The sequence below is a fragment of the Ruditapes philippinarum genome, unplaced genomic scaffold (assembly GCF_026571515.1).
Source record: "Ruditapes philippinarum isolate M1 unplaced genomic scaffold, ASM2657151v2 ctg15572_1_1_1_1, whole genome shotgun sequence".
NCBI lineage: Eukaryota > Metazoa > Mollusca > Bivalvia > Venerida > Veneridae > Ruditapes > Ruditapes philippinarum.
Window position 1 is genome coordinate 1,501 of NW_026864229.1, and position 16,039 is coordinate 17,539.

General features: G+C 29.0%; 1 protein-coding gene and 1 long non-coding RNA gene across 2 annotated transcripts; both read left to right on the forward strand.

The window, feature by feature from the left end:
• The first annotated feature begins 456 nt into the window (after positions 1-456).
• Positions 457-4,250, forward strand: LOC132724924 (uncharacterized). The gene is made up of 3 exons (XM_060709912.1): positions 457-1,204; positions 2,051-2,349; positions 3,869-4,250. Exons 2-3 carry the CDS (start codon positions 2,072-2,074, stop codon positions 3,942-3,944), a joined length of 354 nt encoding a protein of 117 aa, XP_060565895.1. The 5' UTR covers positions 457-1,204; positions 2,051-2,071; the 3' UTR covers positions 3,945-4,250.
• Positions 4,251-13,091: 8,841 nt separating this feature from the next.
• Positions 13,092-14,707, forward strand: LOC132724923 (uncharacterized). The gene is made up of 2 exons (XR_009624980.1): positions 13,092-13,572; positions 14,387-14,707. It is a non-coding gene; the product is annotated as an uncharacterized LOC132724923 (long non-coding RNA).
• The last annotated feature ends 1,332 nt before the right edge of the window (positions 14,708-16,039 follow it).

Consider the following 16,039-nt stretch of genomic DNA (forward strand, 5'->3'; position numbering starts at 1 on the left):
TAAGTACATTTGTGTAAATAAAAAAAAGAAATAAAAAAATAGAAAGTACACATGTAGAACATGAAGTTTATTGCAACTTTAAGAAATAAATCCAGATTTTTATTGTGCTTAAACTATATATTTTCTTTTACAAATCAGATTACAAAAAAAAAATAATATAATAAAAAATAAGAAACAATATGTATATAAATTATTATACTATAATATTTATAATGTTTAGATTATCAAATTTTTATTATTTATCTGTACATAATTAAAAAAAAATCAAATCAGCAAGTCTGCAAATGATGAAACTTAATGAATAATCAAATTTAAAATGTCGATTGTTAGTATAAGTTATTGTATTTCTTGAAAGTGAAACATTTTAAATAATATATAGTTTTCTATTGAAATTAATATGTGGATGATTTACATTACTAAAAACCTAAAACTGCCTAAAGTGCATGTCGTAATGTCGCCAATTTTGTTTAATTTTGATTGTAGCGATTGTTAATACCATACCACAGTATTATGTAATGGCTGACTAATTCGGCAAGGCAATTAATTTTTAAAATATAACATTCATTTACACGTTGAATAATTCCGAGAATAACATCCTTATTAAGGAAACTTTCATTATGTCGAAATCTGGTTTTGTTTGTAAAAAAAGGAACAAGAAAAAACCATTTGTTGAAATGACGTAAAATTGCATAAACTTTCCAATACATGCAGCAACCCCCAGCTTTAAAATAAAACTATCCAAAACTTGCATTGTTACGATATGTAGTTAAGGCCATTCATTTGATATTTAAAGGTTAAATTTATATTAAAAGCGTAGTAATTTTAATTCATTTTCACGCAACGGTTTTGTATAACATTACAACATTTTATAACAAATAGTTCTCAAAGTTTCAGATGATGTAATGTTTCGTATCTATTTATACTAAAAGACACTTACATGTACATAGTTTTTACATTTATTATATGTATACTAAATAGACAATCAAACAAATTGTTTCTTCTTATTATTTATTTCTTCTTTTTTTGAAGTCTGATTTGAAGAGCAAAATACAATGAATCAAGTCCTTTGTCACAATTGGATATAATTGTTTTCACTTTCAACACGAGTCAAAAGTTGTTAATAAAAGGACTCGAATTCTTTTAAAAATAAAAAAGTATTCCCTAGAGAAATATATAGTGATATTTTTTATCTATACAAGAAAAGGTAGTATTCGAATACAATTTTAAATATTCTATTTAAAAAGCTACTAATTCAATAAAATTTACAATCCGAAAATTGTTTTAATGTTCAAATTAAATTTTGGAAACATAAATCATTTTGTAATTATATGTAGTGAATAAAGCTAAAAAATGGTATGTCCTCATTGTTAACCATAAAAAGTATTGGCATTTTATAGAAAATTTTGCAAAGGAATAAACTTACACTTCAACTCTAAGCTAGTGGCGAAAATGATTTAATATTTGGCATTTTAAGTAGAACATTGTACATGTTATCTTCTAGTAATTATTTGTAAGTAAAAGCGAACATTTTCTTCTGTTGGGATATGTTAACACTCGCAAATGTTTTGACAAAAGTAAAATGTAAGTATATTCACACGTGCTTAATGATTTTGGCTACGTCTATTGAAAATGATTTAATTACGTCTCAGAATCATAAATTTAACCTAAGTTTTTTATTCAAAAGTTAAAAAAATCTGCCTAACAACAATTATTGCCGTGTAATACTTGAAGATATATTCAGTGGCAATCTTATGTCAAAAACTCTTGTTTTTTATTTTGTTTTCATAATTCCTTATTTCTTTACGTTAGATGACCAAACATGTACATGCTTCCGTGAGCAAGAAACTTTACACTAATTGCTTAGTACTTGGTTGGTTCCAAGAACAGATTCGAGAGTGTTCCAATAAGATTGTAGCTTCCAACACAATCGTTCACAAACTCAAATAAATTAGTATAAACTGTACTAAACCAATTACATGTACAACCAATCAAACGGGGAGGCTTTTTATGCATAAATTTTTATAACATCTCAATTATTACTTTAATGTAGGTACAAGACAGAAGAAACGGCATGGGTGTGCTTCTACGTCAAGCTATCGTGACCTTGGTCGTTTTAATTCTAATATCAGAACTGCATCAGACTGCTGCTAGAAGAAAACGACTGTGTAAACTGAAGAAAAAGAAAGGCGAATGTGTTGATATCATACCAAGAAAAATAGTCCGAAGATACAAACATTGTAAGGGGTATGATTTACGTAAAGAAGGATTATGCGCAAAGATTGAAGGAAGGTGCATCTTGATTGAGACAGCCAATGGTCGAAAAATGTGCGAGTGTTTTAACCCAGGAAGGTAACGTAAATGATTTTGTACAAACTCTTGAATTACATGTAGTTAATATTTTCCAAGGCTAGATTTGAAATAGAAAAACTGGAGTTTAGTTAATATTTCCATTATAATTAAGTTTCATAAGTTTGCATAAATTCTATATTCTACAAACAAACTCTTTAGTCTACCCAAAAATGTACTTTTAAGTTTTGAATTCTCAAAAACATTGAATCAGATTATAAACTAAAAAATTGTACAAATAATGTTTAATTATCGGATTGATTGTCACAGATAAGGGGCTATCTCTATTCTTCATATGAAATGTTATGGACTACCCGCATTTCTTTGATTACCGGGTTGAATTTTAATTTTAGTACAGTTTAACTAACGTATAATAATATAAATAAGCGTACATTTACAGAAGATAATGTATTACATTTATTAACATTATACAGTTACTGAGCTAAATTTCGATTCAAGTAAACTGGATAAGTTAAAAAAATAATTATATATAATTCAAGCCAGCCTTTATTCACAAATATGCATGACATATCATCTACAGAACAAAAGAATGTAAATAAAATCAATGTCAATGCATGTTAAGAAAATGCCGTGATAAGAAAGGCAAACGTATTCAAATGTAATAGTAATGAAAATCAATATTGCTTTTCTGTTCTCTTAAATTTCCCATAGAGTGTAAGTTTAGCCGAAAAAAATGCAATATCAATCAATTACCATATAGACAAGTCTTTCGGCATCCAAAACATAATGAACAATCACCAATTTTCCGGAAAGATATTTAACATACAAAGTCTAGCCAGATGAACAAACTTTAAAGCTTATAAAGTTTTTTATTTCGTTTCTCTTGTTTACGTTTTATACCTAAATACGCTAGAAACTTGAATACCATATGAACAACAATAAAAAACATCATTTTATTAGCATATAAATTTTACAACAATATTATAGCCATAACACGAAGTAATGTATTTAGCGATAATGATGAAACACAAATAAAACAGGTAAGCACAGGGAATAAAAGGATGAAATTAATATTCTGTTTCCATTGCAACATGCATAATAAACAAACTTGCTTAAACCAATCTCACAATTTGCTGCTATATATTCCACAAGTATTAACAATCATTAGAAACATGAAATGAAGCTTAATAATATTGTCTTTGTTTCATGAGGGTTTAATTTTGAAGCATTGGGTGGTGATAAATTACCTCCAGGCAATTTCCCCGGAGTATAAGCCTGAAATATAAATTTAGAGCCAAAAATTAGGTCACTGTACGGCGGTCAATGAGAACCTATATGAACCTGAAACAATATGAGAAAGGAGATAGCCGTCAAAAATTTGCATTGTTTTACGACGCATTTTAAATCTATTGTTGGAACTTTGTCAGATTTTTTTTGTCTCCTTTCATATTTTACTCTTACTCATGCCTTATAAACTGCTTTGTTATCAAATATTCATTTATTTCCCATCATGTTTATAAATATTGTTATCTTGTGAGTATTATTATTGTACATATTTCAGGTTATTTAGAGACCAGCCAATGAACTTTCAAGAATGGGTCACAGACAAAAACACCAACCAATCAGCCAGCCTATAGAATTAGAAACAACATCATTATCAATAAGTTTCTAAAAGCAGACAGTAAACAAAACAGTAATCAATCCGTGTGAACTTTGAAATTACTTGGACAATGCGTAATTTAATTTGAAAATAGAAGGTTAAAATGAAGATACATGTACATAAATACAAAATTTATATGTCGACATTTGGTCAAATTTCTGTCAGTGAAATATTAACATGACTTAAATTCAATGAAAATGAAATGTATAAACATAACGTTAACATATAAAATTAACTTATAAACATTGCATGAATCACCAAGTAAATAAAAGTACAACTTCCAGTGAGTTTAATTTTTATATTATTAAATCGATAACATTTTATCTGTAGGAAATGTTTTAATATAAAGGTAATTATTCTTTATATTATATTAGGTCCTAGTATGTGTTTGACAAAAGCATTGGAATGTGTTTAAATACAATAGATGTGTTATCACGTTGGGGGTGAATGTCATGGATTCAGGAAAGGAACATCAGCTATATCTATTATCCTTCATATTTGATATTCCAATGATTATGCTCACGATTCAGTTGCTGGAGATGAAATTTGTTTGACTTCGAAGATACAGCAGCAATTAAACCATTAATACAATTAGCCCTGAAACCACCACGATATATTTATATATGTTAATACATAATATATACAATGTTTGTCTTGATATAAGCTTGTACACACATTTCATCTTCGGATATTTCATACATGGCACCACACAAGTCTTCGGTATATGTCATCCAGTTTTCGTCAGATTTAAAATGTCCTTTAGTGTTTTAAATAATGTTTCACAGACTGTCCAATGCCTCTCTTCTCTTGAAATTCTTCTTCACAATTCACCTTTTGGTCAACAATGCAAGTTTTTTGATTTGCACTCAACAAAACCAAACACATTAAAGTCAGAATATTACAAATACAAAATTCATGTTCGTGTTTCAGATCATTTAATTAATCTGTTTCTCAAGATTAATAATTCTGATGGTGCGCCAAAAAAATCCAAAATTCAAAAGTGTTTAAACGCTTTGACTTAAATCAAAGACTCGAGTTAAAGAATCTGAGTACACTTCTTCATTATCCTTTACATACTTTTACTGTTCATCTTTTCAAGTGCACCAATTCATTTATGCAAGAATCTAAAATGTTTTTACACAGTTGGTCCTCAACTGAGCTCCTCAAAGCGCTCTTATGCTTTTTTAAAGGTTAAATATGTTATGTCTGACCAATGTTTCATATAATTGTCCAATAAAAAAGAATTAAGATGGGAAATGAACTTTGCCGACGAAAAAATAAGAACAATAAAGAACATGTATTTAAAGATCCTGTAATAAAGGTTGTTACCACAATTAAGTGATAGTTTATATATGTAATAAGTATGTTTCTAAAACAATTTTCAAACACCGAAGAATATGTGTCCACATTATATGTTATCATTAAAATATATGCATCTATTTCTTATTGGAACATTTTACTTAGACTTTATAGAAAATAAATTTCTAATTACCTCCCTTCATTAATATGAAATGTAAATTCGGTAATATCTTTACATATAATGCTTTTTCGAACTTACAATATTGATAAATCTTCATTCGAGCATTATATTTATGATATAAAACCGTAAAAGAATGAGTTAGAGAATAAAAGAATTGAGTTAGAGGATAAAAGAATTGAGTTAGAGGATAAAAGATTTTAGTTAGAGGATAAAAGAATTGAGTTAGAGGATTAAATTAGTAAAGCTGACTATTCGTTTCCCTATCTTCTACTTTTAGAAACGAACTTCACTGAAGCATTATAAATAGCTCTCGTAAAACCGTGTACAGTGATATGTTACACTTTTCCAAGATAAAATTACTGAAAATACTTAGTTGTTTTTCTAACAACACATAATTGTTTTTCTAAAAGAAAATGAAAGTTTAAGGACGCTTTAAGTAGAAAATATACAATTCACACAAAAAACATTGCTGTAATCATTTATGGAATGTATTGTATGGTCTTTACTTTTTGGTTTTATTTTCCACGTACTGAATCTTAAAAAAGACATGAAATAAAGTTATCAAATGTGTTTTGGCACCAACATACGTACATTTTCTATCTTTAAATAAATTATCATTGTCCCAAGAATGATTTACATTTTAATTAAAATTATCTGTGTCGATTTATACATATAAGATCGTGTCAATCTTAGCGGCAGACTAAATTGTTAATGTATGTATGTAGCAGATGACATTTTACTAAAGGGGCATTAATCTTGATGCAAAGAAAATTTCTTGGAAACAATTAAAAAAACCACAACAAAACACTTGAAAATACCATGTAAATTACGCAGGAAAGAAGCCGATTTTGTTTCGTGTAAATTTCTTATGTAAAAAATAGATGCGGAAGATAACTTTAAACCTGATGAGTGTTGTAAATACAAGATACTGACAAAAGTTCGAGTTGAACATTTGTGGTTTCATGAGTCAAATTCATTTTTTTCTAAAGCGAGTGCTTTATCCCTCATATTGTTCTATAATTTTGAAAGAAATCAACTTAACTAGCTCTTACAACTTTTATATCATGGTCCACTTCAGTCATGAATAATTATAATAATGAACAAAAAGAAAATTCCAATTTTGCTGGTCTTCTGTATTCGATTCATAAAATCACCTGCGGAATGTCAAAATCTTACACTTCGTTACTCATGTATTTAGAATTCAAGTTTGCTTTTAAAGATTTATCCGATTAATACCTTCGTCACCACTGACATAACATCCCAACTCCAAAAACTCTTCTTAATTATTACCCACTCCTTCAAAATAAATAGATAAGACATAATAGTGAAACATGATATGAATATGATATCACATTGTACTTATTGTTACAAAAAACAAACTTTTAAGGTCAAATGTATTGTTTAAACCACACAATACATTTAACACTGTTTTAAGTTTTGTAGTGACATACTTATTTTATCTATTGAATCATGTCCTTGAACAATAATTTTAGTTTCTTCGTTGAAACACAGCATAGTTATCTTATTCAGAAATAAGTTAAAGAAATTATACTTTTTTATGATTATTTGAAGTTTTGTACGTTTAAAAGGAGATAATGTTTGTCATGGGTATGATGTATTATATATTTTAACTTATATAATAAACTTCCATAACGATGACGGTCTCTTTAATGATAGATAGTGGACATAACAACATTTATTTATTCATTTATTATCTATTTAAGACTGATCATAGCGTATATAAGACAAATTATGTCATTTAAAATGTAAGTATAAACATTTATATTAAACTAATCATAGGAAATTAATTATTTGTGCAGTGGAATGCAAAAAGTTGACTTCTTGATACCAAAATTACTTTGACAGAGTAACTAATCGACTTTTTGGACCTTTGGACTTGCTGCACAATTGGACCTTGTTGTCAATCTCGACACTTGACGAAAATGCGAGATCATTTGACATAATTACATGTAATTTCTCTTTATTTTTCCAATAGTCTGTCAATAAAAACATCACTTAACCGTACCATAAATGACTTGTCACCGCACAAGGCCAAATATCGTACAGTGTAATCAACGGCAATGCTAAAAAGTTTTACAGTCGGCAAATAATTGGAATTATTAGATATGCTATTATCAAATCAAAAACTACATATAAGTAGTATGTGATATATACAACTTTTTAATGTACAGGCAACATTTATCTGATTTTAAGAATGCATACTTCAAGAAGTTTACAAAACCATGTAACAGTCTGTGTATACCCCATATTTATTCAGTTTCTATGATGAACACAGAAACAAAACCAAAATGCTATTATTATTATTTGGAAATGACTAACTTCCTCGAAATAAAATGTTGAAACTATGGTTCTGGATTATTCACGTTTCCTTTCAGTTTCAATGATCGGTTTATTAATAAGAACAAGTGTGTTTAAAAATGAAACTCGCATGACTTGTTTTGTTTTGTCTTAATGGTATGAATATTCGTGAAATCGAGAAAAGTAGAAATTCGATTGAGCACGGTGAGGTTGTTTTTCAAATGTTTATCATGTGCCCATAACAAAAATTAAACTGTTGGTTAAATTTGTCAGAAAAATAAAATGAAAGAGGCAACATTGATTTTTATGCACTTATTACTTCAGTCATGATGCAAATACATTCGAACGAGGGCATGAAAATTAAAAAGAAAGAAATGCTTATCAAAAGCGCAACGTACCCAGTATGTTGATGTGAGAAAAATACAGAATTTGTCCAAATTTTGACATGTCTTTACTAAACAGGTGGTCAATGTAAAATGATGCAGATAAAGGGGATCTGTTTATTATATAAATATTTCTTTTTTTCTTTTTTTTTTCTTTTTTTTTTTTTCATTACAATTTGAAAGCCTACCCCTTAAATTTGGTATACGGGCTGAATTTAAAAGAAAGTATTCCAGCAAGACACCAGTGAAAATACGGAAACTATGTTTCACTGCATTGAAAAATAATTCTTTTACAGTTAAGATACGGAAAATGAAAATATGTATTTATCTAATTTTTTTTTTCTCAATATTATCAATATTATCTATAGCAAGTAACGAAACAACAAAAATGATTTAATTCAATATGAAAGACAATGTAATGTCTTAAAATGTTTTGTAATAAATGAATTTTTATGTAGCTGAACTATTTAAATTTCAGTACATTTGCATATGCAAAAACACGCTCTTATTTAATTGCATTTTATACGAAAGCTAATTTTCTTTGAAAAATTAAACAATTTTCAATTCATACTCTTGCATTACTTGTATCTGCGGGCTTTAATTGTTGCCAAGTTTTAATTTTTTGAAAATGTGAAATATCAATGTAATCTTAATTGTATTGTTACATAAATCATTTGCCAGTGATAAAACACGGTTATTGTAATAGTGTTAGCAAAAACAAATTTTGTTCGAAATTTGTTACAAACATAAATATGAAAAGATACAATTTGATACTGATATCACATTTCATGTGTATTATGTCTTTACAAAGAACGACCATAGCGTTTTTCAAACACTCGTAAGTTTGTCATTATATGATATACAGTACAATATACCATTCATAAGTGCATGATCCTTTACAAAATAAGCTAGGCTATAATTTGTTGAATAATATCATATGATGACGAAGGCATAAAGTTATCAATTATTTTATCATAAAATCGTTTGATGTAGTATAAGTAGATGTGACGTAGATAAAACAATAACAAAATTTACTCATTATTGATACTGTTACACATAGCGTGCGAAACAACAACTAATTTTTTCCATAAACCAACAATAAAAGCAACAATTCACTATCTACTGACAGAAAAAATAATGGCATGTAATTGGTAAAGATGTACTAACAAATTCAATAAGATAGTTGTGTGGTCACTCGGTCATTTAAACTTTCAGATTTTCATCTCCCAGCAATATGTTTGCATGTACTTTTTTTATACTTTTCTTGTTATTCGATAACAAAAACACATGCCAGGCCTCGACATTAGCGGTGGTCCGTTGGTCCGAGACCACCTGATTTTGGCAAGGACCACCTAATTTTTAAAGCCACTGGTCCGTCGGACCACTTGCATTTTCTGGTTTGTGCAGGCTTATTTGGGATAATTGCGATTTGGTCAAAACATGTTATATACATTTTGTTTAAAATCATGTGTCCGATGTTATAGTCATTTTGTTTAAAATCATGTGTCCGATGTTATATACATTTTGTTTAAAATCATGTGTCCGATGTACATGGTATATGGTTCACTTATCTCTGATTAGTTAAAGAAGTTGAGTCATCAATTACTTTCATTTTAAGTTGCTAAAATTTTGTTGATGCAAGTTAAAAGAGTTAAGAATTTGTGATATATTTATTTAGGTACAAATTCGTTCAAATGATGCTAGTAATTATGCATCGTCGGATACCCATGGTGGGACCATTGACATTTATGTTATGTTGCATGTTAATCAATCGTGGGTATCCGACGATGGTAATTACGATATTGTATGGGATATCGGATAAACTTAAATTTCAGATATAATATGGTCGCGAACGAAAGGAACTGGAAAATTGCATCTAGTAATTCTTTGCTACTTATGTTTTACGATAAGAGATCAATTTTTCCTAGAGTTAAAATTACTTTAAAAGGTTAAAAATACCGGTACTCAATGTCAAAAATAAATATCAATTAATCAACAAGCAACAGGGAGGTAAAAATTCTTTATTTAAATAAATCAGAGAGAAAATAAGCTAAACTATAGTTATATATAACGTTGTTACTATTTTTTATCCTTTAGATATTTCCTTGTATTCAAAGACAAGACTAAGATAATGTATTAGTTTTATTAAAAATGTTAATCTATAAAAGATACCTGTAATTATTATGATAATCAGACGTATCAGCAATAAATATTTGTTTAACAGTAAAAAAAAATAACAGGCACAAATGGTTTCAATATTTTTTAACTTGAGTTGAGGGAGAAATCACTTCAATATAAAAGTTAACATAAATAACTTATTTACTAAATAAGTTAAGAGCTATGTTGTGTATTTTTGACTGAGATAAAAAAAAACCCCACAAAAAACAGATAACTTAACGATAGAATACCTATTGACTTGCTCTTCTTAAAATCTGATTTAAAAAAGATATAAATCTAAAATATCTGTTTCCTTTAAAGGTTAATATATTATACATCTTTGTCATCATTTCAAAGCATTTTTTTTCTAAATTTGCAGTAAAATGATATAATAATAATAATAATAATAATAATTGACCACCTGTCTTCTGGAAGGACCACTTAAATTTAAATTCTAGTGGTCCGGCTTACCACCTCCTTAAAAAGTAAGTGTCGAGGCCTGCATGCAGTACAGAGGTTACAGCACAAGTCACGCCGTCATTATGACATGAACGTTGTTTTTCGAAACTAGGGATTTCTGAATTAGGTTTCAGTTATTTATATAACTAACACATATATAAAAGCTGCTATAATTTGATAAAAAGAAACTTATCTTGAGACAAATTTAAAAATATGGTTTGTGACACAAAGAATAAAACACAATACAAGTATAAAATAGTACATATTGCACAACATGAACATGGTCAAGAAAAGTAAATACAGTACAAACATGTTCGGAGAATAATACAATGAACACAATTATACATCAAAAGTAAACAATAGTTTACATATAAGTCTTTGTCTTGAGAAATATGTTTTATTTATCCATATAAATCAATTCCTTATATTTTATATCTTTAAAAATTATTAGCTAGATGTTATAGGCTTCGCTGTTTTGCGCTTTCAGGCTTTTGTTTCTCCTTGCCGATGGTCCTGTGTTTCTGGGTTTTGCCGGAGTTGTGTTCATTGAATGCCGTCCTTCCTTGTTGAACTTTGCTTTCATATTTGACGATAATTAAATATCTCAGGAATATTTTGGATGGCGTAGAAGGTTCTGCGTCCGAAATCTGCAGAAGAAGTGTAGTAAAAACTGGAAAATTTGTAGTCCTGATGTCATATTAATACTTAGGAGACATCTTAAATATATCCTCTAGGAATTCTTGATCTTTAATTTCTCTTAGGCATTTCATAATCTTCTATCTTCCTTTGAGCTGCAAGAAATTCTTTTACTTGGCATGAGATCAACGCCTTTATCAAAACAATCGTCCTAAGACCGATGCATTTCATGCGCAATTTATTATTAAATATTTTCTCAATTCGAAGCTTTCTCCAATGATGTTTCAATCCTAATGCTGTTGCATTTTGCAATTTCGTCGCTGCTTTTTATCAAAACAACTAATTTTATGCCCTAAGAAGATGTTTGTTATCAAGTGAGGGCATTTTATGTGTCTTTTCCTTCAGACGCTGAGCCTTATCAGCTTCATACCTAGCTGACAACCAGGTTCAATGACTATCTTCTCTTTAGGTCTTGTATGAAGTTAAACTTTTTTTTGGTGATACTATTTTTGATCCTTCAAAAGAACTAGCGATATGGACTACTGTATCAACAGCATACTCGCTGTTTAAATAGAAAAAAATCCACAATTGTCGAAACCACCTTCACTCCCTTACTACACTCTGTTCGTATATTGTCTTGGAATAAATGAATTGAAAAAATAAAACTATACATGCTTCTCTTCAGAATTTGCCATTTTATTTTGATTTTTATTCGTTTGGCAATTAAAATAATAATACAATGTAATATAATATCGGAAGCATTCATGCAGATAAAAGAAAACCTTGATATTTAAAATTGGAAGTATGTGTACTATAAACTTTGACCGGGAAGGCAGTAGTTTTTGACAAATTATACTATAATAATAGTAATAATAATAATAATCTGTAAGCTTAAATTAATAGCTTAAATAGTTAATGTAAATGCTATATGGAGGACGGATACAAAAGAAAGCGTGCATCAATATCACCAAACATATAACCAAACGTTATTCTATTTAAAAGCACATTATGTCTCAGAAATCAATGTTTTTTAGAAATTCTTAAGAAAGGTCAGATAAAATATATGTTTGATAATATTCATGATAATGAATTTCGAGCATTTAGACATCAAAAAATAGCGTTGAATGTTCACTGATGTGTTGTAAAGGTATCAAAATGTAAACAAGGAAGTATATTGACTTCCATTTTGAATACTAACTAACAACTCACTATAATTATCCCAATTACCCAAAAGCAAACGAAGCAAAAGATATTTGAGCTATATGACCAATGAGTAATTTTATGGAAACTGTAATATGATACCAAAAAAACTGAAAGTTTTTTAAACATAAACATGAAACATTTAAAATACACACAAAATAATTAACTGTGTCAAAATGATTGCAATGATTGTTGTAATTCTGAATATACAATTTGGATTTTAGAATCATCGAGAACAAAAATAATCCTTTAACAACAAAAGTGTCAATTTATATTTTGAATATATAAAACGTGAATGATATTAAAGTGTGCTACATTGGTACACGTACATAACTTTTTAAATGCATAGTAGGTTTACAATACCTACGCAATGAACTTGTCTATGTTTGTACAATATTTGTACTGCTGTAGTCTTCTAACATTCAATACGATATCAGTAATTATTATTTACATTTGTTATGACGTTACATATAAAGAATAGTGTCCTTGATCGAATGTTCTAGTTTCTTTTTAACGTATTTTCGTAGAATTACAAAATAGGTTCTAAAGTTAAAAATAAGTGACAGAAATGACCCTGAATAAATCCTTATTCATAATTTTCATGATTAATCTACAAGATTGTATGGATAAATGTTATTTTATGGATGTAACACGCTTAGATGTTTCATTTTATGGAAATAATGCAAGATGAAGATGAAAACATTTACAACTTACCCTTTTGCGGTGATAGTGATTATTTATGCAGTGCTCATGATGCAAATGAATTCAAGTGAGGGCGGCAGAAGGAGGAAAAGATGCCAATTTAATGAGGAACAGACTGAATGTGTTGATATAATACCAAAGAGGGCAATGAAATACAAGATTTGTCCAAATTTTGATATAGCTACTCGTGGCAGGTGCGCAAAAATAGGTGGTTACTGTACAATAATTCCTAGAAGAGGAAAAAATCGTTGTATTTGTGACAAACACAGGTAGATTATCTGTCTTTTCTCTATCTCTCATTGCCATGTCTTGTATGTAATGCATATTAATTATAAATGACTTGCAATGTCAAACCTACCTTTGTGATATAATGAAAGCAGTACATATGTAACGAAAATAGTACCCAGACTTTAAACTTAAAAAGTGACTTATTCTGTCTGTTACAAAATAAAAGTTGATAAGACATTTTTCACAGCATAGATATTTTACCAAGAATATTCCCGACTTTCAAAGGCAGGCCTTATAGGGTATAAAGCTATATCTTATGAAATATTTTTATAAAATTTATCAACAGTAAAAGTATATTGTTTCTTTAATCTTATGGTAGATTCTTGAAAAAAGTTGTAAAAATAAAATGTCTCTGTTATTTAAAACACATGGATATTGTACGTAAACAGAATTTTTTTCCGGAACAAAATATTAGGCTGCTATTTTAAGTAGTGTTTTAACCGACAGACAGACAGATTACTTTATTTCACTCAGGTATATCAGAGTATACAACATGAGGTTTAACAATATATTGTAGCTTTAATAGAGACCGTTAAGCAATGATTTTGTGCATGCGAATAATTGCGTTTAATGCACTGTACTGCCATATTTTTTTCATACGTACACGTATTTAAGAAGTATTCTTTTTGCAGCTATAGCTTTATACACTTAAAACTCATGTATCTGTGTCATAATAAATACCCCTATAAGTATGGTGTTACTGTTTTACAAATTTTCTATGACATTGCAATTATTTAACAAAAAGAATATTTATTCTGTCATAAAGCTATAAACATAAAACTGTGCTCATTTCAGATATTTTCGTGATCAACCATGGGGTCCAATACGCGATTTTTGAACAAGTTGACGAAGCGTCATCACATTCTTCAAAGGTGGTGGAAATTTAAATTTAAAGACATATCAATAAGAAATGTGTAATTATTTTACCACATACTTATAAGCAGAACTCAACATTATTCATTATTATTATCATTATTTTGTTATTGTTTTTGTGGTTGCTGCTGCTGCTATTGTTGATATTTTTTTTACTTTTTAGTTTGCCTTATTTGTTAGTACTATGTACGTGCCAAGGCGTTTCTATTTGAATCATGTTATAATAAAATGTTTATGAATTTATGAACATATTTTAGTTCATTCAACATTGAATTATAAATCAGTCTATCATAACTACGACCCAGCAAGCCCCGGTGAAAAACAGAGGGATTTCAGTTGAAATGAGCCGAATTTTACATTCCATCATTCTCGGCACCTCCTCGCTCACTAATGTCTTAATTCGATATTTGGTCTTTTAGCAATTATTTTAGCGTCTGAATATCACTAGGGACAGGGCCTTATCCAGGGGTTTTAAGATAAAAAAATAACCTCTTGTTTAACGTGATCGGATGCTTAGAGGTTAAATTTACCAGTTGATTATGTTATTTCTTTATAATGACAAAACATTGTTAAATGCTTACATACATATACCATTGCGAGTGTACCAAATATTATTCCTGTGGCATGTTAAAATTTAAAGATATACTATGCTCATATTTGAGTAAAATACTTTTATCGTATAAATCAATTGAAATCTATGAAATTCTTACTAAATATATCTAATTTGAATAAAAAAATACTATCTATATTTGGGAAGCTAGATTCTACGGAAGAGCATTAGTGCCAAGTTTTTTTTATTAACTCGAAATTTCGAGTTACTAACTTGCAATTTCTAGTTACTTATCTCGAAATTTCGACTTATTAACTGGAAATTTCGACTAAGTAACTCGAAATTTTGATTTACTAACTCGAAATTTCGACATACTCACTCGAAAGTTCGACTAAGGTACATTACTAGAATGGCCAAAGTTATGAGTTACCAAGAGTTTAGATAATATAAGATATAGTAGGGAATGCGGTTGAACGATTGAGATAGAGAAACAGGTGCCTGGAAATACTATTAAAAATAAACTCAAACTTATAAGTGTGGTCACTTTTGACAATGACATGTACACACCCGACTTAAAAATTACAAGGCTTCCTTAAATTATACGTTCAGGCGTTCTTTGAACAGACGTTGTATAATAGCCCACCTGTTCGAGCATATCTTTCATATTCTTCTCATCACTGTGAATAAAACGATCCTATACTTCACACGTGTGGGACATCTGAGGAAAGTACCGCGGAGTGGCCAAAATAGGGCGTGCTGAAGCCTTTGTCAAATTTGTTGGACTGACTATATCTCTTGTAAAATCGGATGCTATAATATTATTCCCAACATGTATATAACAACAAGTTCCACTATTATCAACTTTTAGCAACACAATATGAATCAAATTCTTAGTAAATAAATGAATATAGAATATTGACAAACATCTTTTAAAAAATGTTACAAAAACATTATTAGTATAAAGAAACGTGACAGATTAACTGGCGTATAGACGCCACTTAAAAACTTAGTTAACACATGAATAT

Bases quoted from the DNA above. Each gene is read 5' to 3' on its own strand.
- LOC132724924 (XM_060709912.1), top strand. From the start codon at position 2,072: ATGGGTGTGCTTCTACGTCAAGCTATCGTGACCTTGGTCGTTTTAATT. The intron at 2,350-3,868 runs GTAACGTAAATG...TACATATTTCAG, and splicing joins GAGTGTTTTAACCCAGGAAG to GTTATTTAGAGACCAGCCAA.